This window comes from Myotis davidii, unplaced genomic scaffold, assembly GCF_000327345.1.
Source record: "Myotis davidii unplaced genomic scaffold, ASM32734v1 scaffold332, whole genome shotgun sequence".
Lineage (NCBI taxonomy): Eukaryota > Metazoa > Chordata > Mammalia > Chiroptera > Vespertilionidae > Myotis > Myotis davidii.
The window spans coordinates 4,371,785-4,393,402 of NW_006285779.1; the positions used below are offsets into that span (position 1 = coordinate 4,371,785).

The 21,618-nt window shown below is 46.1% G+C and overlaps 1 protein-coding gene across 9 annotated transcripts in view; it reads left to right on the forward strand.

The window, feature by feature from the left end:
• Positions 1–1,679: 1,679 nt before the first annotated feature.
• The window catches only part of SEC31B (SEC31 homolog B, COPII coat complex component), a 28,391-nt gene continuing 8,452 nt past the window's right edge, over positions 1,680–21,618 (forward strand). The window contains exons 1-18 of one of the 9 annotated variants that reach the window (XM_015559347.1): positions 1,681–2,414; positions 2,752–2,875; positions 9,326–9,521; positions 9,731–9,826; positions 10,293–10,301; positions 10,709–10,852; positions 11,211–11,353; positions 12,210–12,309; positions 12,440–12,601; positions 13,117–13,251; positions 16,113–16,343; positions 18,226–18,300; positions 18,551–18,649; positions 19,002–19,098; positions 19,581–19,759; positions 19,973–20,099; positions 20,473–20,618; positions 21,308–21,481. In XM_015559347.1, the coding sequence (XP_015414833.1) occupies positions 2,336–2,414; positions 2,752–2,875; positions 9,326–9,521; positions 9,731–9,826; positions 10,293–10,301; positions 10,709–10,852; positions 11,211–11,353; positions 12,210–12,309; positions 12,440–12,601; positions 13,117–13,251; positions 16,113–16,343; positions 18,226–18,300; positions 18,551–18,649; positions 19,002–19,098; positions 19,581–19,759; positions 19,973–20,099; positions 20,473–20,618; positions 21,308–21,481 (2,316 nt within the window). In that variant the 5' untranslated portion in view covers positions 1,681–2,335. Of the gene's footprint in view, positions 2,415–2,751; positions 2,876–9,325; positions 9,522–9,730; positions 9,827–10,292; positions 10,302–10,708; positions 10,853–11,210; positions 11,354–12,209; positions 12,310–12,439; positions 12,602–13,116; positions 13,252–16,112; positions 16,344–18,225; positions 18,301–18,550; positions 18,650–19,001; positions 19,099–19,580; positions 19,760–19,972; positions 20,100–20,472; positions 20,619–21,307; positions 21,482–21,618 lie in introns of all 9 variants that reach the window. The other 8 variants (XM_006756551.2, XM_006756552.2, XM_015559346.1 and 5 more) reach the window with 8 other exon arrangements.

The window sequence follows — 21,618 nt, forward strand, 5'->3', positions numbered from 1 at the left end:
TCTTCAGCGCGGCCCCCGCACCTCCCCGGCCCGGCCGCCCTGAGTCTGCGTCCCGCTGGACAGAGGGTCTTCACTGACCCCCACGCGCCGCGCCGGGAGGCGGGGAGCACGGCGCTGGCCGCCCTCCGCGGGGCCGGCTCTGCCGGGGCAGCTGGCGCCCTCCGTCCCCGCACGTCCGCTCAGCTCTTGCTTGAAGGGTCACAGCTCTCCCAACTGCAACGCCCCGGGCGTCCCCGGCCATTCTGACCCCATCGAGAGCCCTACTTGTGAACAGATGTCTCTGAACAAAGTAGATTAAAAGCCCTTTCCCCCAATTTCTAGGCTGTCAGGATTTAAACACTTTGTGGAGTTTCGTGTAGTTTAGACCAGTAGAAAGGTTCAAAGCACTGGGCTCTGGAGGCTGATAGGGTTTCACAGCTTGATCTACCCTGTTTTCTTCTTTGTAAAATGAGGGTGATAATAGTATTTATCGGGAAAAAAAAAACCCATAGTGAGCGTTAAGTTAGTTATACATGTCAAGTGCACGGGGCTAATAGCAACTCCTACTTTAGTTACGGGATCTTTTCCCAGAAACATGAAAATGGCTTTGACCAGCAGGTGGCACTGGTAACTATAGTATAATGTGTAGCCAGCCGATCCCAAGATTCCTGGTGTAGCCTCAGGTGTTCAGAGGCCTCTTGGAAATGGCTAAACTTTCTTCAAGCTGGAAAGTACATTAGAAATTAAGTAAGACTACTCCCTGGTTTGGTAAGTTGAGAGTAATCTGAGTGTGACTTGCTAAAGCAGGTTGCAGTAGGTCCCAAGTTTCTTCCCACAAGTTGTGTCACTTTTTTTCCTTTTTAAAAAAAAACCCTTTTCTGCCTCCTTGTGAGCTCATTGGGATAGTACCTTGAATGTGTGTTAGAATGGATGTCTGCATTCACTCAGCAAATATTATGAAGCACTAGCTATGTGTCACGTTGCTCTGGCACTACATGATGAACAAAGCAGACACAGTGCTAGCTTCGCTCTCATGATGTTTACTTACTGGATGAGACTACTGTAAATGTAGATAAATATATGATATAAATTGCAAAGAAAAATATTGAGGCTGTTTTTGATTGGGTGGCTTACCTCTCTCAGGAGATGAGAAGCTGAGCCCAGAAAGCTGGAATAAAGAGCCAGTCATGCAAAGATTGAAAGGAAGAGCATTTAAAGTAAGGAACAGATTCAAAAAGGCTCTAAGGTGGGAAAAAGCTAGGACATGCACAAACGCTAATGCAGCTGGAGCACAATGAGAAAGGGGGAAAGTAGCAAGAGATGATGTTGAAGTAGGCTGGAGCTTTTGAGTAGGGCCATACTAAGGGGTTTGAATTTTATTCTGAATGTGGTAGAAGCCATTGAAAGATTTTAAGTATGGAATGCCAAAATCCCATTTTTTATTTTATTTTATTTATTTTTTATTTTTTTTTAAATATATTAGTTTCCGATGAGAACAACAACAAGTTGTGGTTCTTGTTTTGTTCAGATTTCCAAGGTGGTTTCATTTTTTATTTTAAAAATTCATTCCTGATGCTATGTAGAGAATGAATTGGGTGATGGTATGGGTAACAGGGAGATGACCAATTGGAAGATTATTGACGTAATACAGGTGAGAGATGATATCTTCAAATAGAGTGGTGTGGTAGAGATAAAAAAAAAAGTAAACAGATTAAGATATACTTTGAAGGTAACGTCTGGAAGACTCAATGAATTAGAAGGAAATAAGGGAGGAGGGAATCAGGTGATTTTCAGGTTTTTGGATTGAGCAATTTAGTGGATAGTAATACCATTTACTGAGCTAAAGAAGACTAGAGAACAGATTTTGGGGGGATAAGATGTGTAATAGAGAATTCCATTTTAGACAGACTAACTTGGTCTGCTATATCCAAGTGGAAATATTTGATTAGCTGTTGTATGTAAAAACTTGGAGCTCAAAGGAGAGATTTGTATTGGTCATATACATTTTGGAGTCATCAACATATGGATGATATTTAAAACCAAGGGAAATGATAAAGTCATTGAGAGATTGTCTGGTTTGATGGTTATCATCATCATGGGGCCTGTGACAACCATGCTTTTTGGATTTAAAGCATTAGATTTTAGTAATCAGTTAATTGAACTGTCCTTACAGACATGCAAATGGTCATGTGTTTGTCATTCTGTGTTGCCCTGAGATGCCCCATCCCGTGATGTTGAGAGTGAAACAAGATCTTGTGTCCACAGGTGCTCCCTGGATCAGGCCCGTAAGCTTGCTGGTTTCTATTTTCAGTGAGCTGAGGGCCATGTCCGATTTCTGCCACCTACCGGTCAGACCATGAAGCTGAAGGAAATTGAGAGACCAGCTGTCCAAGCGTGGAGCCCAGCCAGCCAGTACCCTGTGTATCTGGCCACAGGTATGGTGATACTGTGGACTAGGAGCCAGGGGAGGTACACAGGTCCAGGGAAGCTTAATATGCAGAATTCTTTATTGAACATCAGAGAAAGCTTGAGAGTCATGGGGTTGGCTCACAGCAAAGCAAGGGGGTATTAGCTGTTTTGGTACCTGGGGGTAGTCTTGGACTATGGCTCAAGGCTAGGCACCTCATGTTTTTTCGCAGTTACCATTTGAAAAAGGGTATACTCAGTCTTTTCTTGTTTCTCCTCCTCTCCACTCCCTATGTAAATATGCCCCAAATCCATGCATATTTTGTTGCTCATACGCTGCCTCTTCTTAACTTTTCTCGTGCCTAGGAACATCTGCCCAGCAGCTAGATGCCTCCTTTAGCACAAATGGCACATTGGAAATCTTTGAGGTTGATTTCAGGGACCTTTCTCTGGACTTGAAACGCAAGGGAGTCCTTTCTGCCTCAAGCAGGTACTATGTCTGAAGTGCTGGTGGGTACGCAGGGTAGACCCTGATGGGGGATCCTGGGAGTAGTGTGTGCTTCTCAGGGCTCATGAGGAGACCAGGGAGGGGAGAAGGATCCTCACTAAGTTGGAGAGAAGTCAACTCTGGGTTTATGTTGCAAAACTATTTAAAAAAGCACCACTCCTTTCTGGTCAGCAGCAGCAGCAGCAGTGTTAGGCAGAATCATGTGATAGAGATGCCGCCCACATCTTGGACCTATGAGTACCCGATCTCTCTCTGAATCCAAAGATGTTGACTTCTTCCTCCCTTGGCTCTTGTGAAGGTAAATACCTTACACAGTATCCCCCTCTTCTGCCAAAGGAAGGAGAACAAATGATCCTCTCCTCACTGCTGTCAGGGACCGATTGGGACTCATGGCTCTGGCAGGCTTACAGGGCTGGCATTCACTTACTAGCATTCGGTGAGCACATGTATACATGCCAGGCACTATGCTAGGGGCTCTGTATATCTAACTCATCCCTCGAAATGAGCCTAAGCAATAAATAACATTATTCCCATTTCACACAGGAGGGAACCAAAACTCTGAAAAGCTAGGATTTAAGTCTCCACCTGTTTAATTCCAAAGCCTACCTTCTTTCCATTATCCAATTGCTCTTTTATAGGTTTGTAAAGATGAGGCTTACAGTATGAAGCATTGTCTCCATATTTTTGTACCATTGGAAAAATGTGAATTACTATATTCAAGTCATTCAATATAAAATTATATATTCAGCCCTAACCAGTTTGGCTCAGTGGATAGAGCCTCGGCCTGCAGACTGAAGAGTCCCAGGTTTGATTCCAGTCAAGGGCATGTACCTTGGTTGCGGGCACATCCCCAGTGGGGAGTGTGCAGGAGGCAGCTGAATCGATGTTTCTCTCTCATCGATGTTTCTAATTCTCTATCTCTCTCCCTCCCTCTCTGTAAGAATCAATAAAATATATTAAAAAAATAAAATTATATATTCAATGTAAATAATGTATATTTATTATTGTACTATTACTAAAGTGTAATTTTTAAAAGTGTAATTTATATCATTTCTTAGATTAAAAATATGAATCTTTTTCTTACAGTCTAGAGAATTATCTTGCCCATCCATCCCCGTTTAGAATACAGTGTTCCATCCTCTTGTGAATTTTTGGGTCCATCCGAGAGATTAGTTAAGATGTTTAGAAAGAGGTATCCTCTTCTTTATTTTCATGGTTTAATCTATAATGAGGATTAGTTATTATCTCCTTTTTCTTGAACCCCTGTATCATTTTATGACAGTATCTGTATTTTGCAGTTTTTCATATATCTTTGTATTGCTAGTATTGGTACCTTTAGAAGAGCAGGCACTGGAGGATTTACCAATCATGATGAGATATTCTTAGCCTCTAAACAAGCATTTCAGAAAGGGCCCCTGACAGGGGTGAGCTAATTCAATAATGGTTCAATTCCTGGAGGTAAGAAAAGGGGCAGTGGGCAAGGGATCTTATTCTTGACAGGCCAAGCAGCAGCTTCAGCACAGTCGTGGTTCCTTAAGCTTAGAGTTCCTAAAAAAGGGGCAATATAATTGCTTAGGAAACCTTGAAATTGAATCCTAAGATCCATGTGGGCAGAGATTTTTGTCAGTTTTATTCACTGCTGTATCTCTAGCACCTAGAACAATGCTTGGCATGAGGTGCTTAATAAATATTTATTGAATGCATGAGTAATAAATTCCTGGGTTATCAAACTGAGCATTCTATCTATCACTTCAGTTAGTTATATTAGTCTTCACTTAGTTTAAGAGCTTTTCAAGTGTGATGGTCTTGCGCAAGTGAACTAAAGTGAAAATGTTTTGCAGCCAGCTAGGTTGAAGGGACCCTTTTTGAAATGTTGGTACTGAACGTGGGCAACATGAACTTTACCTCATGTCCTGCTCCACCCTGCAGGGATTTGTGGGCTATAACCAACACAAATAGTACAGTTAATTGCACCATAATTGTTTCCAAAGATTGGTTCTCATTCCCAAAGACCTAAGGGATTACTTTTGACACAGTCCTGTTAAGGTCCTTTCGAAGAAGTCATCTGAGACAGCATAAGCTTAAGACACCCACTTCTTTCTGTTCCAGCCTGGGTTAGGTCACTTACTCAAAAGTCAGTATCACAAACTATTGACCAAAATGATCAGGGTGATAGAGGGCTACCCATCTACCCCTGTTTTCTCTGCTGTAAATCTTGATGCTTTATGCTTTACTCTTTCTTTTCTTTAGTGTCATCTTCTGCATGGTTTAGTGCAGCAGTCGCCAACCTTTCGGACCTCACGGACCACCAGTTGGTGACCGCTGGCTTAGTGGAAAGCACAGTTGTGTTGGGTTGCAGCCTTAATGAGAGCTGTGTGCCTTTGGGCAAATAGAGCTCTGTCAGTGGCCTCAGGTTTCCTCACCTATGTATAAAGAAGAGGCTTTACAAGATGACTTCTAAGAACCTGCTGGACTCAAAATTCAGGTCTTGTGTTCTTTTTTAGCCTTAGTCTCCTTCCTCCCCCCCACCTTTCTAAAAACTCCTCCTTATGTCTCTTCATTATTAACTAAACATATACTTTTAAAAATCTTCTCCTTTCCTTTGCCTGCCCTGTTCACCAGGCCCGTGCCTCAACCACATTTGAATCCTGAAAATCCCCTTCTCAATCCATGATGCATCAGAGAAATATCCATTTAGAAATATCTGACTGAAGAGAAGCGTTCTGAAATACTGGTATGGATGTAGATAAGGGACCACCTCAAGCTATGAATAGACTGATAAGTGTCACCGAATGCAATCAGAATCAATATGGATTAGCATGTGCACTGAAGCAAGTGATGTTTGACTGGTTAGATGAATCTCACTCAAGAGAAAAGGTTTCTCGGAGAATAATACATTGTTTATGTATTGATTTTTGAATTGAGGACATAGCTGCCGTGGTTGAATGATGTCAGAGGCCAGTGTGTGATCTGCTCTCCACCTCTGTCTTCTCTGAGGTTCTAGATCTCTTGAGAGGCCTCCATAATCTCTGTATGACCCAACCTCTTCACATGGAGAAAGCAGGTGATCTATCTTCCAGTACTTCCACCTTGGTTCTATCTTCTTTGGGAGCATTTTGACCTCTCTTTGGGTGCCTGTGTAAGAGACAACACCAAGCAGAAAAAAGATCACTGTATACTTCTCTTAGTTTTCCAGTTTCTAAGACTTGCCTTCTCTCTAAAAGATGCTAAGATCACAGAATAGAGAGAGCATGTGCTTTGCTGTTGGACATACCTGGGTTCAAATCCCAGTTTTGCCATCTACTGTCCTCTTGGACATGTTATTTAACTTCTCTGGCCCTGTTTTCTCTGCTGTAAATCTAGGATATATAGTAGGCACATAATAGGCTGGCACATACAAAGCATTCAGAAAAGTAGTTCTTTTCTCAGACAGCCATTGCTCCACTCCACTGTCTTCATCTCGAGCTTGGAGCACTGCCTTCAACAGTGTGACTTTTTAAGGAAACTTGGAGTTCCTCAGCCATTTTGGACTGGATGTGGACAAGCTCATTTTCACTTTAGTTCACTGCTCAAGGCTGATATTTTTCCAAAGGAACCTTTCTAAGCAAATAAAAGCAAACTCCAAAACAAAAAAAAGTACATACGTCATAGCAAGAATTTATACAGCACATGTTCCTAATCACTAAAGCTTGGCCTCAAAGGAGCTTAACTGGTGTGACGCTCTGCTTTCACACACTTGAGTTTATTCTCTTCAGCCCTGTGTTTTGCTTTTCACTAGAAGCATAGCAGTGAGCTGGTTGTTAGGGCTGGTTCTATCTTTATGAAATTCAGTGTCTTCCCTGATTGTTCTAGGCTGGTGTGCAGTCTGATGCATCTAGTAGAGTCGTTCTCAACCTCAACCTGGCTGCTGGTTAGAATTACCTGGAGGGTCTTGCTGAAAATGTAGGTTCTAAAGTCCTGTCTCTGAAAATTCTGCTTCACAAGGTCTGAGTAAGAGTCAAAGAACCTGTGTTTAGGTGCCACCTATCATTCTGTCATGTCCTAATGTCTCTATTGTTGCCATCATTATCCTGGGAACCTCTTCAGCAGAGAATTACACTTCTATTCTTATGTTTTCCTACCTTCCCATACAAACTTTTCTTCCTAAATCTTCCCCTTAAATGGCTTAGTTTCTATTTTCAGGCCAAGGCCACTATTTTTATTTTTACTTTTTTTTTAAGTATTCTAACATAGACAAGTTGCAGACTAATACAATAAACACTTGTGTACCTTCACTTAGTTCATTGCTTGTTAACATTTTGTCACATTTGCTCACATGCTCGCATGTGCTCTCTTTCTCTACACACACCCATAGCTATCTCTGGTCCTCTGTCCATTTGCAGAGCAGAGCTGATCAACGCTCCTTGAGCCTACTGAACGACCAATCCCTGTCCGTGCTTGAATCATCCCGGGTGTTCTCTATCACGTCCTATTCAGGCTCCAGCTTCGCCCTCACTCGTTAAGTGGCTAACAAGATAGAATGTGCCGTCTACATGCTTACAGAAAGAAAATCATTTTGTCTGCACTGCAGCCACTGTAGAGGAACTGGGTCCTCTTCTCAAACTCTTTGGTGACCCCCCCCCCCCAACCTTGAGGTCTTTGGTACCTTCTACTCTGGTCTGTATGTCATGTGCTCTGACCATAGTGAGGTCACTGCACCTCTTCTACCATCCCCAGGTGAGGTTTTCACTACCATACCCCCCTCTGGTTCCTGTGTGACCTGTTATGGGCTTCTCTAGTCACTCTGTTGACTTTCCCACTGCTACACTGACCTCTAGCCCCAGGATGCCTCTAGCCCCAGTATACTAGTAAAGCACATTCTTCTGCCCTATTAAGATCAGACAACCTTAGAAAACATAGCCTTTCTGACAATAACTTTAGACCACCATTTGTGTCACCTCTGATGTGTTTGTTTTTTTTCAATCTATTGGGGTGACACATTAATAATATATCATCTGTATATTGCATTGTGTGCTCACCACCCACAGTCTAGTCTCCTGTCACCATATAATTTGATCCTTTACCCTCTTTATCTTCTCCCCATTTCCTTCCCCTCTGGTAACCACACTACTATTATCATAGCTCTGCTGTTTTGCTAACCTTCTGATAGGTTGGCTCTGCTCTTATGACTGGCCAAACAGGCTCCTGCCTGGTCACCCCACTCACTTTCTTTGCTGACTGTTCCTAAGGTGAGGGATCTTAGGACACCATTCAGTGTGAAATCTGATTTCTCAGAAGGGCTGTGGAAATATCCTTGGCTAGCAGCTGGGAAATGGACAGACCACCTAGAAAGCTTTGAAAGGTTTCACGTTCCTTCTTTAGGGGCTTTGCAGAAGACCTACACCTGTCTGCAGGGGGCCCAGGGTCCATCCTTTTTTTTTTTTTTTTTGGTAAGACACTGGCAGTATCTTGTTAGAAGCATCCTCAGGAAACCAGAAAAGTGTTTCCCATAAGGTGTGTTTATTCTTCATGCTTCTGTGTCTCTATGGCTGGGCCATGGCAGCCACACAATGCTTCAGTGAGCTAGCCACACGGGGAAGGCATGAAGTCCTTGGTTTTTTTCTCACATCCAGTTTGAGAGGGAAGAGGGGACATCAATTCTTAGTCTAGGGAATCTGCTTCTAGTTAGGGACAGAAAAGTTTGGTCTTCCTCTAAACAGGCATTATAGATCTCAGGCATTAAAATAAAATGGGCTTGACTTTGAACCTCGATTCTGCTACTTCCTAGCTGTAAAATGGGGATAAAATTACTAGCTGTACATGCATAAGTTTCATAACTTCTCTGGCCTCAGTTTCCTCAACTGAAAGTAGAATCAACAATAACACCTTAAGGCAGTGGTTCTCAACCTTGGCTGCACATTAGAATCACCTGGGAATCTTTTTAAGAAACAGAATTTCCGGAGGATGAGGCCCAGACATCAGGCTTTTAAAAAGATTCCCAGGTGATTCTAATGTGCAGCCAAGGTTGAGAACCACTGCCTTATGGGGTTGTTGAATATTCAATCAGTTAATACATGTAAAGAACTTAAGATAGTGCTTGGTACATAGGAAGTATTCAATAAACGTTAGTTGCTATTTGAGTTTCGAGGATGGGGTGAAGTGACCTATTTGAAGTATTTATCACTAGGCCTATATAATATTAACTTTTTAAAAAAGTATCCCCACACAAGTCTGAGGCAGTGGCTTCCCGGCTTCTAGTGTAACATAGAGGGAATATTTTTCAGAGCAAGGGCAGGACCCAGCAGAGGAGACCTTCATTCTGGGTCTGGGATATGAGGAAGACAGGCAGGCCCCAGCTCAGGGTGGGAATGCCTGCATAATGGCAGAGGCTGGCAGAGATGCTTGCTCATATGGACCTGAACTGGTGCTGATTCAAGTTCCTCCTCTCCGTAGGTTTCACAAGCTGATCTGGGGGAGCTTTGGCAATGGGAACCTGGACGGCGCCGGGGTTATTGCAGGCGGCGGGGACAACGGTATGCTTACACTATACAGTGTGACCCACATCCTGTCTCCAGGAAAGGAGCCTGTGATTGCCCAGAGACAGAAGCACACGGGGGCTGTCAGAGCCCTTGACTTTAACCCTTTCCAGGTACTACATTTCATTTGGTCAGACATGGCCAAGCCCCCAAGCAATAGATCGAATGGAAGCATTCACTTATGACTTTCAGTTTGTAACTCTGAACCCTTCCCAGGCTGCTTCGGGGGAGGCTTTGGGAGCCTCATCTATGGGTCTCTTTCCCCCTCTCCTGCTCCCATCTCTTCTGGGATGGTGGTCTCCAAAGACCTGTGCTTTTACAGGGCAACCTGCTGGCCTCAGGGGCGAGTGACTCTGAAATCTTCATTTGGGATTTGAATAACCTGAGTGTGCCAATGACCCCAGGATCCAAGTCACAGGTGAGGAGGCTCCGGGGCTGCTGCGTACAGCGTGCAGCTGACTTTCCCAGGGAGGCAGCCAGAGCATAGGAGGTTTTAGGCTTTACCACTGGAGGGCAATAAAGCTCCACAGACCATGTGCTACCAGCCAGACGATGACAGGGATGGAGGGGAGGGGAGTGTGTGTGTGTGTGTGTGTGTGTGTGTTTGGATGGGTGGTTTGTGGTCATTAACTGTCTTAGGGGTTGGAGTAAGACATTGAGAGAAGACATTGTATAGCTTAGGCAAGGTTAAGCAGGTTTGGTGCAGAGGGGACTCCCAGATATACCCTGGTCCTTTTTGGGGGAGGGTCAGCCTTGTCTCTGTATCTGGTTTTCCCATGCAGTCGGGGGTCTCATGTATTTCTGTCTCTAAGTGTGCCTATCTGTCAGTCTATAACTGGGCCTATCTTTTTGCTTCCTGGCTTTTCTCTGGCTTAAGCTTACAGTATCGTGAGGTAAGTTAAGAATGAATTTGATAGCATCTGTGCCCAAAAAGTAGCAATGGCTTTTTTTCCCTGCCTTGCTCTCTCTGGGAATCTTGGGTGTTTATGTTCCCCTTCCTCACTTCCTTCTTCTATCCTTGAGGGTTATTTTTAAATCTTGACTCTATCCTCTCAGGAGCACCTTGAGATAGGAGTGAAACCCAAGTGTGCCTACCATTGTCTCAGCTTCTGCACCAGTACCCTAAAGGATCCTCTCTGGAAAATTCACCTCCAGCTCCCTGAGACTGTCTTGGTTTGGGTAGCACCATATCTACCGTTAGGCTTTCTGTGGGTGGGTGGCAGCAGTGGAACAGCAATTGCCTTTTGGTTGGAGGGGGAGAGCAAGTTGTCCTTCACCTGCTACCCCCATCCTGCCTCAGCAGCCCCCGGAAGACATCAAGGCACTTTCTTGGAACCGGCAAGTTCAACACATTTTGTCTTCTGCTCACCCCAGCGGCAAGGCAGTTGTATGGGATCTCAGGAAGAATGAACCTATCATCAAAGTCAGTGATCACAGCAGCAGGGTGAGTCATGAAGCAAAATATAGGCTTGGGCTGTGGCTTCTCTCTCAGGCATAGTCATTGCAGCTACTCCTCCCCAGGCCAGGGTTCTGTTTGCAGCTGTTACACATGCGGATTCAGCCCCGAGCAGATTTCCTATTGAGAGTGAAAGCTTAGGGACCTAAACAGACCTGATAATGGGCGCTTCTAAGGCTCCTTACTTACTCATGGTCATCACTTATTCCCGATGGCTGTGGTGGTCTCAGTCACCTAGACGAGACACAAAACCTGTCCTTGCAGGGGTCCCATCCCTGTTGGGCAGAATGGGTTCTCACTAGAATGGGCAGGTTATGTTACCCATTGGAGCCTGCTTTGTTCACAGATGCACTGCTCAGGCCTGGCCTGGCACCCAGACATAGCCACTCAGTTGGTGCTATGCTCAGAAGATGATCATCTCCCAGTGATTCAGCTGTGGGACTTGCGCTTCGCCTCCTCACCCCTGAAGGTGCTGGAGAGCCATAGCAGGTAGTATCTCAAACTTATCTGCATCCTTGGTGGAGAGCAGGGGCATAATGACCTGGGTAGGGGGCAATGAATGCCTCACTTTAGCTACCAAACATCCTCCCTGTCTTCACAGCCATCCCAGTGAACACACAGTCACCCAGTCCTAGCTCCAGCCCCAACCAAGAGGAGTTCCTTTAGACCCAGAGGTCATGGAAAAGAGCCTGAGATGCCATCTAACTTCTAGAGATGGGAGTGGAGATGGGGAAATGAGAAATATCGGAGCCAGTGTTTAGCCCCTAGGAGAGTCCCCAGGCTCCCATCTGGTAATGTTCATTTCTTTAGTGATGAGGTTGCCTTCTCCAAGACTTCTTAATAGAAGAACCTTGGTTCCTGTCTGTCCTGCACACAGGCCTACCTCTGAAGCTGAGTTCTGGGGCCCATAGCAGAGAAAGCAGCCCCACAGTCTGTTCTTTGTGACTGAAAGGCCATGTTGCCTTTATACCTTCTTGGGAACTTTTGAGGGTTAGGCCCTCGCTACTCTCCTGAGCTAAAAAGCACCTATGGGGTGGGTGCTTCTGTGATTCATGCTGACTCATAGTCCCTGCTCTGCAGTCAGGGAACAGAAGAAAGCCACCCTGCAGTGACCTGTGGAAGGCAGAGCGATACAGAGCACAGTGCATAGGCTCTTAGAATTGACTTGGGTTCTGGCTGTTTGCTGAAAATTCCTTAATTTTTTAAAACCCCATTTTTCTCATTTGTAAAATGAAATCAGGCGCTCGTTTTGTAGGGAGGAGATTTACCAGAGATATATAAAGTACCCTATTCAGAGTAGGCCTTGGGCCAATGCTACGGACAGAGGGACCTCCTTCCTTTTTAGGGGCATCTTGTCAGTGTCATGGAGCCAGGCTGATGCTGAGCTGCTGCTCAGTAGTGCCAAGGACAACCAGGTCTTGTGCTGGAACCTCGTGAGCAGCGAGGTAGGCTGGCCCTTCTGTGGGCGTTCTGGGATGGGAGATGAGAGGGTAGGGGAAACCCAGCAGCAGCTATGCATTCTGGGCCGCCTTATCTATGTCAGGGTTTCCCTGATGGTGTGTTCCCTTATATTAGGTGGCATATAAGCTACCCACACAGAGCAGCTGGTGCTTTGATGTGCAGTGGTGCCCTCGGAACCCTCCAGTATTCTCTGTTGCCTCCTTTGACGGCTGGATCAGTTTGTACTCTGTGATGGGTAGGAGCTGGGACGTCCAGCAGATGAGACAGATTGACAAGGTTTGAAGGGCTTAATGGAAAATGCTGGAGGGAAGGGGCTGTCTCTCTTTGTGGGGAGAGAGCAGGACATATGGCCTGGAAGAGGGGATATTGAAGAGGAGGAGGGCAGGGCCCTGAGTTTGGGAGGGCTGTACATTTGCTCCAGTGCCCATCTTCCTGGGAGGAAGTCAGTCCTGCCACAATACAAAAGAGGCCTTCACCTTCACTTTTGTTTTTGGATGTTCCCTGTGGTATTTCAGGGACATTCGACCTCATGCTGGGACATTATTTGGAAGTATGAACTGTCTTATCTCCCTTGCTCCTACATATCCATTTTGTGTCACATTCCTCTGTAGACCTTAGAGCCAATAGGCTACTTCATGGGAATCCCACAATCACCATTAGAATACGGGAATCGCGTCTTTGTGGGCAAGATTAGGTATCTCAAGGATTTCTCCCAAAATGGAGTTTGTAGGTGGAGTTCCTGGCTAGGCCACCATTTCAGGCTGGTGATGCAGGTGTCCTTTTGCCCCCAGATCTCTTCCTCCTTCAGCAGAGGCCAGCCTCTCCCACCATTGCAGATGCCAGAGCAGGTGACCCAAGCATCATTGATACCTCCTCTGAAAAAAACCCCCAAATGGATGAGAAGGCCAGCAGGTGTTTCATTTGCTGTAAGTGTAGTGTGTGTATGTGCGAGGTTGTGTGTGTGAGGGCTTGTGAAGCCTACTGTGTGCCCAGCATGGAGCTACGTTCTGTAGGAGATACTTTTTCCATCTACCTGTGTCTCAGAGTAGGTCCCGCTTTACTGCTCAAGCTTCCCTCTCTATCCCTTCACCTGCTTGCTGTCAGTCCTATATAAAGGCATTGATTGCTTTAGACCTCCCAGTTATGGAGAACTGCCTGAGATGCCACCTGGTTTTTATCTAATCTTTATGTGTCTGGACTGGTAGTGAGTCCAGCTATGCAAGGGTTAGAATACAAAGCAGGAAAGAAAAAAAATAGATTTCATCCTGTCAGTCCTCTGCTCAAAACCTTTGACCTTTGACCCACATTACCTTATTGGCTCAAAGCCAAGTATACACAGCGCCCCTTTACCCTTCCAGTTTTTATTCCCACCTTATTCTTATGTGTTCTCTATGGTCCAAATAAATATGACTCTTATGTCCCACGAATAATTCCCCAATTCTGCTGCCTCCACCTGTACCCCATCCTTCAGCTTCTCTCTCAGGCTATTGAATCCTGGTACAGCCCTTCAAGTTCCCTCACTTAAATACCACCCGCTTTGGGAGGCCCATCTTTAACCCTCATCAGACTTAACCTCACTTCTGTAATCTCACAGATTTATACTCCTGTAATGATACATTCTAACTGTACTAAACTTATGTAGATGCATGTCTCAGGACCCTACTAAGTAATAGACCCCTAGTGGATAGGGACCACATCTTCTTCATTTTTATCCCTAAAGCAGTGCTTCTCAAACTTAGTGTGCATACACATCACCTGGGGCTCTTATTAAAATTCCAATTCTGGTTCATTCGGTCTGGGGTTGGGCCTAAGATTCTGATTTTCCAACGAATTCCCAAGGTGATGCCCTTGCTGCTGGTCTGAGGAGTAGCAAGGCCCTAAAACACCTAGCCCAATGCTTTAAATACGAGGCTTGAATTAAAAGCAGAGGGATAAAAGTAGAGGCTCTTGTTTTCAGAGCCAACAGTTTTATTAGGGAGGTCAGACCAACACACTCAAGAGGCAGCGAAGTGAAGGATTCTGAGGTCCCGAGACCTGAATTATTATCGATCTGTCACTTATCAGCTGTGTAACCTTGGGCAGGTCACTTCACTCAGGACTTCAGTGTTCCTATCTGTAACACAGGGATAGTGATAGCTGCCTAGCTTACGTTAGTGAATTGACATGAAGCTCAAATAAAAATATATGTAAGCACTTGTCAAACTCTTCAGTACTATACCAATCCAAATGCAGTGGTTTTGTTTAGCACTAGTCGAAGTACAGTATAGATTTTGTGCTGTAGGAGTCAAGAGAGGATTTCTACCTGGGAAAGCTCATTAAGGAGGGGGTCTGAGGAAGGGAAATAGTGAATGGCTAGGGCAGTGGTCGGCAAACTCATTAGTCAACAGAGCCAAATATCAACAGTACAACGATTGAAATTTCTTTTGAGAGCCAAATTTTTTAAACTTAAACTATATAGGTAGGTACATTGTTATTAACTTAATTAGGGTCGTCCTAAGGCTCAGGAAGAGCCACATTCAAGGGGCCCAAAAGCTGCATGTGGCTTGAGAGCCGCAGTTTGCCAACCACGGGTCTAGTGGAAAGATAGATATGTAAAAAATAAGTAAAATTTGTAACTGCCATAATTGGGGTATGATAAGGTGCCATGAGATCACACAGAAGAAAACAATTTACTCTGTGGGGGATGGATGTTTAGGGAATATTTCAGAATGAGTATGATGTTTGATCTCAGTCTTTTTTGTTGTTAATCCTCACCTGAGTATATTTTCCTAAGGCTTAGGAAGAGCCTCACTCAAGGGGCCAAAGAGCCACGTGTGGCTCACAAGCCGCAGTTTGCCGATCACGGGGCTAGGGAATAAAGCAGGAGTTGTCAACCTTGGCTGTAATTGGAATAACCTGAAGAATTTAAAAATACTGATGCCTGGTCCCACCCCCAGAGATTCTGACTTTATTGTTTGGCGTAGAGCCTGGCAACTCTGAACAGCTCCCCAGGTCATTTTAATATGGAGCCAAGATGGAGAACTGCTAGAGTAAAGGGCCTTTACTAAGCTTTGTATTTATGCCGAGTGCTTTATATAAAGCACCTAATTTGGTGAGAAGGATGCTCAGGTTGAGGTGTTGTGGTGGGTGAGGGCACAGAGCAGGAAGGAGCTGGGGACTTGGGGGATATGGCAGTCACATGAATGAGCAGGGAGAGAGGTGCTGCAGAGGCAGGTCTGGCCATGGTTTTGAAGGATTTTGTGTACAACGAGCAGAGCAGCTTCAGTTATCTCCTGTGGCTTTATGAAACCATTACAAGCCCCTGAGTAGCAACAGATACAGGGTTGTGGGCTAATGCTTGGATTGGAGGAAGGAAAAACCTAGAGGCTAGTAACCTATTCCAGTATTCAGGTGCGCTAGCACTGGGAATGGGATAGAGGAACCTTCACAAGAGACATTGAACAAAAGGTAAGACTTTGTTGTTGCTTGGCTGTAGTTGTATAAAGACTGATGATGCCAAGGTGTTTGGTCCAGGTGACTGGGAGAAGGGTGGTGCCAGGACAGATGAGGAGAGGATGAGTACCATGTGCTGAAGTTTTAAGCTGATGGTACTAAAAATGCAGAGCTGGTTTTGATATGGGGGCACATTTGCTACTCAATTCCTGATTCTATTCCATCCCCAAGTGTTTTCTTCTTATTGATTTCCTATCCTAGGGTTGACCAATATAGGTCTGTCCTGTGATCCTGACTTGGCGTTAATTTTTAGCTCAAAGGCATGACCGTTACCTTTTTTGTTTTTCCTCATCAGTTTGGGGGGAAGCTGGTTACTTTTGGCCTTCCCAGCACTCCTGCCCACCAGGTGCCACAGCCTTGCCTTCGCCTAGTCTTCATCAGTCAAGTCACCACAGAATCCGAATTCCTGATGCGGTCAGCTGAGCTGCAGGAGGCCCTGAGATCAGGAAATCTCCTCAATTATTGTCAGAACAAGATCCAGCGAGCGTCAGTGCAAAGCGAAAAGATGCTCTGGCAGTTCCTGAAGGTAGGAAGCCTGAAGGCTGGATGCTCAGCGGTGTTTGCCCAAAGCTGGGTACGGCAACACCAGGAGATGCATAACCACACTGTGACCCAGATTTCAGAGGCCCTGACTCCTAGCAGGTTTTTTCCTACATGACACCCACGCTCCGGACACAAACTCTTCATCCTTTACCAGAAAGAGGCTCAAAGACCATTTACACTAGGAAAGGTGAAGGGTACAAGTGACATGTGCCCTTTTTGCTACGATTGCTCATGTCCTGGATACTTTGCTGGAGCTGAGGTGAAGACTTCCACAGGGCCATGCCGAAGGGCAGATAAGATGATGGGAAGGGAGAAGATGGGAAGGGAAAGGAAGGGAAGATTAGCTGAAAGGATATATCATTATAAGAAGGCTTTGAGTTTGTTTCAAGTAACCCAAGGCAAGTCATTGTGATGGGACTCGGGGCTCAAGCCCTGCTCTACTCTGGAGGCATGGCTTCAGTTGCAGTACTGCTTTAACTTCAAGTTCCTTATGACACCAGGAGGAGTGCTATAGATCAAAGGAAGTGAGCAAATGAGAGGAGAGGGCTAACGAAAGAAAGATAAGTAACTGACCAGGCAGACAGTGAGAGGGTTATTCAGATGTTTGGGATTGTAGAGAAGAATGCAGTAAGGACAGGGCCTTGTTCCAGGGGATCTAGAAGGACGTGGGTCTGTGCTTCAGACATAGAACTCAATGAAGATAGACACCCAGAATCTGGGACGGAGAAAGGGATTTGAGAAAGATCATCAACTATAGAGTGAAGCTGGAAGACATGTGGGAAGAAAAGAGAAAGGGAGCTTTTGTTATAAACAGGATACAGATAATAGCTCCAGGAATGGTGGGGTGGGAGAGAGAATCGAGGGAGTGGTCAGGAGTTCAGCCTTTATTTACTCAAGCAGTGGTGTCCAGAGGACAGAGGGGAGACTGGTTGAAAAGCTACCCCGGAGTTGTCCATCAGAATGGTCCTGAAGCTGAGTGCAGATGAACATTTCCAAGCGAAGAGCATGGAAGAAGGAGGGGCCTTGAGAGGCTATGGAAAAAATGGTGGTCAGAATTCATGATTCAGTATAGGATCAACGAAGGGCCCAGACCAGCGAACCCAGGTTAGGGTATGCCTTCAGGAAGGCTTGGCCCTCAGTATCTGGTACACTGAGTGGGTAAACTGACTTTGTTTACTATATCCATGCACCTTCCAGCAGGAGTCTTCTCAGCCTGACATTGAGACTCAGAAGACTCACTTGGTATCATCTCCTCAGGAAGATGTGAGATAGAAACCACAGCCGGGCAGCAGGGCAGCATCGGGTGTTCCCTGCTGGGGCCGTTCTTGCAGCATCCATGCAGCAGTGCAGAGTTCTCTTCAGCGCCCCAGAAGGTAGCACAGGTGCAAGGAGTTAAGATGTCCTCCAGGCAGGTATATAAGTTGTCCTGGCTTAGAAGTCTCAAGCCCTCAAGAGCCAATATCTCTTGTACCAACTCCAAAAGTGTAGCTTCTAGAGTCTCTGCAAGGGATCTATTCAGTTACAAGAGTCTTTGCAATCAGGAAGCCTAGAACATGGTGCCCCCATCGATTATTTATAGTCTATATAGTTCCAGTCCGAATGCAATTTACCAATCACAAGCAATGTTGCCTAGAAACATAGCTCATATTTTACTATTATCAGGTTACCAAGGTAACAAATGTAGGAAGTCAACTGAAGGTTCAGTTTTCATGCAGAGAGGGAAAAGGTTTTTGTTAACACTATGCCTACGGCCCAGAGTACAAAGAACTATATTGGAGAGTACACTGGCACAGATGTCCAGTTTTAGCAGGAGAGGGTTATTTACATTCATATAATGGAGACTTCTGTGTCCTGTGATTCCTTAGGTGACCTTGGAGCAAGACTCTAGAATGCAATTTCTAAAGCTATTAGGATACAGTAAAGATGAGCTTCAGAAGAAGGTAAGCTGCTTTCACATCAGAATCACATACTTTATATGCAGAGAATCCTATCAGTGGAAACTATCTCAGAATGCCTCTTCCTGAGCGTCACTAATGTATATACAAACTTAACCTCCTGGAGTTAGGCTGTTTCCCAGGAAAATAGCTCAAGGATCTTAGTCTAGTTGGTGGGGTTTGGAGGTGGAAAGAAAGCAAAATGCTTGTTTGACCTTGGGCTGGGAGAGTGGTACTCACAAGTCTCCCCCTGCAGGTGGCCTTGTGGTTGAAGAGAGACTCAGGGCTGGGTAAGAGCCCTCAGCCCACGGGAGATAACCTCAGCAGTACCAGACAACAGGCCTTCGGCAGCCAGGTGTGGTAGGAGCCCAGCCAGCCAGACCTACAGTAGCACAGGAGTCCGGCTTTTAGGGCATTCCCCCCTTCCTGGCCCTTTGCTTTGCTCTCATGAAGTGCTCAGCTTCTATAGAAGTCTTCAGACTCCTTCCTCTGTGTCAGTGAGACACAGAGTTCATAAGCTTTGGGGCTGGGAGTGGATCTGTGTTTTAATCATGAACTTGAGCCCTTCCCAAACCTTACCTGCTTCTTCTTTTAGCTTTACCCATTGAGGGTCAAATTTATTACTGCTCCCAGAGAGAGCTACTAAGCCAGCTCTCTGTCTTTGGGGTTCATTTCCTAAGTAGCCACCTTGGTCCTTCCTTGTTCAGGCCTCCAAACACACCACAGAAGTCTCTGCCTCCTCAGCTTTCTTTGATGAGCTCGTCCCTCAGAACATGACTCCATGGGAGATCCCCATCACAGAAGGTACCCTCTGCATGGTAGTAGGTGGGCTCAGAGTTTTCAGACTTGAGGACATTGCTTTCTTGTCCCTTGCCTCCTGCCTCCCTCCCACCGTCACAAATGCTGGGTGGTTCTGTTACAGGTTAGAGCACTCTTTGGCTGTTGATTTTCATGGATGGGTCTTTCCTATGGAAACCTTTCTACTAAGATATTTTCTCAATCCTTCTGTGTTCTTGCTTTAAGGACTGTGACCCTGTCCTTGCTGAGCAATCAGACATCACCTGTGATACTGCCACATGCGTTACTTCCTCGTCTTGGGTTCTCTTCTTAGAGAGTAACCAGGACACCCCACTATATTTTGTTGTTGAGGAATGAAACTTGGGAGTTTGTTTGGGGCTAGGGAAGCTGAATGATACAGACATAGGAGGCGTGCTGTGGGCTCTGCAGGTGGCGGGAAGCGAAGGTTCGAGGGCAGGTTAACATGGAGGGGATGCCTCTGCCCCCAGACACAGATGGACTCCTGAGCCAGGCTCTCCTGCTCGGTGAACTGGGCCCTGCCGTGGAGCTGTGTCTGAAAGAAGAGCGTTTTGCTGATGCCATTATCCTGGCCCAGGCTGGGGGCGCAGATCTGCTGAAGCAAACACAGGAACGCTACTTGGCCAAGAAGAAAACCAGAATCTCCTCGGTAACTGCCCACTGTGCTGGAGAGGAGAGGAGGGCATTTCTTGGACTTTGTGAGGTGGATGTCCACACTTTGGGACTGGTGTTCAGAGGATCTGCCAAACTCCTTTCCCACTCTAACCCCGGGCCCCTAGTACGTGGTCTAACAGGGAGCCTGCTCCTGCTGCCTGTGCTGGATGAGTGGTTGGTGACCTAATTCCCTCCCTGCCCATTACAGCTGCTAGCCTGTGTTGTGCGGAAGAATTGGAAGGATATGGTGTGCTCCTGTAGCCTGCAGAACTGGAGAGAGGCACTGGCTTTGCTGCTGACATACTCAGGGCCAGAGACATTCCCTGAGCTCTGTGGTAGGTGGCCCTAGGCTTTAGAATGGAGTGGTGTGACTTCAGTGTGGAGTCAGTGGACATGCTGATGGAGGAGGCAGAAGGGCAGGCTGAGCTCTGGGAGGCCAGGCCATGTTATCAGAGCCAAGGTCTGGTTCAGCTGGGAGGCAAGGACTATAGTGCATGCCCCTGCTTTCATTTGTTGTCCTGTTTTTCTTGTCACCTCTTGAAGCAAGAGCTTTGCCCTTCATTGTAGAGCAGGGTGAGCCTCAGTGTCATATAAAGCCACTGTGGCTACTTGTCCCATAGCTCATGATCCACCACCCATTTCCAAATAGGGAAAGGAGGAGGAGCCAAGGAAAGCTGTGACATTAAAGAAGTTTCCATCTCTCTGCAGACATCTTGGGTACTCGAATGGAGCAGGAGGGCGACAGGGCACTCACCTCCGAAGCCAGACTCTGTTATGTGTGCTCAGGGAGTGTGGAGAGGCTGGTGGAGTGCTGGGCAAAATGCCACCAGGCTTCATCCCCCATGGCTCTACAGGTACCCCTTCTCTGCAGGGCACGGTCCCTTCATTACAGACCCTAAGGAGAGGCTAGTGGTAAGGCTTTGAACCCAGACTGGAGTCAGGGTATAAGGGAAAATGGGCCCTTAATGTCTGGGACCTTCTCCCAGGGATGAGCTGTCACCTCCTCCCCTCCTCAGTCAGGGAGATTGAGCAGAAGCTACTTAGGTATTAATCTTCATAATGTTTTCCTACTTCAGATTTGGTTATACAGGTTCATTCACTATTTGAGTAATTGTGAGCCTGGGCCTCCTATTAACTGCTATGAAAAATTCTGTGGATCTACATTATACCAGACACTCTTCAGGCAACCAGAGAAGATGGGGGTCACAGACTCACAGGGAGACAAAGTCATACATAAAACAGTAGCATAAGTGAGTCTGAAATTGCTGATGGCCTAGCAGAAAGTGTAAAGAAAATAGGCAGAGATGTACGAGAATCTAAGATCCCGATGGCCCCACTTGAGCCCAGTGCTAAGTCTAATAGAGAGATGAGGCCAGTGGCTCTTCTTTAACTGTCATTCTCTTTATGTCATCACCTTCAATTTCCATCTGGCTGTGGCCAGATGCCCTCCTTCCCATAGTGGGAAGTCCCTGGGTGAGCTGCCTGGGCTAGAGAGCAGGATGTGCTTTGAACAGGGCTGACTGCCCTCACCTTGTTCCTCTAGGACCTGATGGAGAAGGTAATGGTTCTGAACAGGAGCTTGGAACGACTGCGGGGTCCTGATGGGATGAGCCCAGGCCCTGCCACAACCTACAGGGTCACTCAGTATGCCAACCTCCTGGCAGCCCAGGGCAACCTGTCCACTGCCATGAGCTACCTACCCAATGACTGTGCTCAGGTGAGTGGGGTCTTGGGGAAAGAGCAAACCATTTAATTCAGTCATCTAGCACTGGCTGAGCAATTCAATGTTCTAGGCACTATGCTAAATGCTGAAGCTCCCAGGATAAATAAGATCTAGTCCCTCAGGGGGTGGGG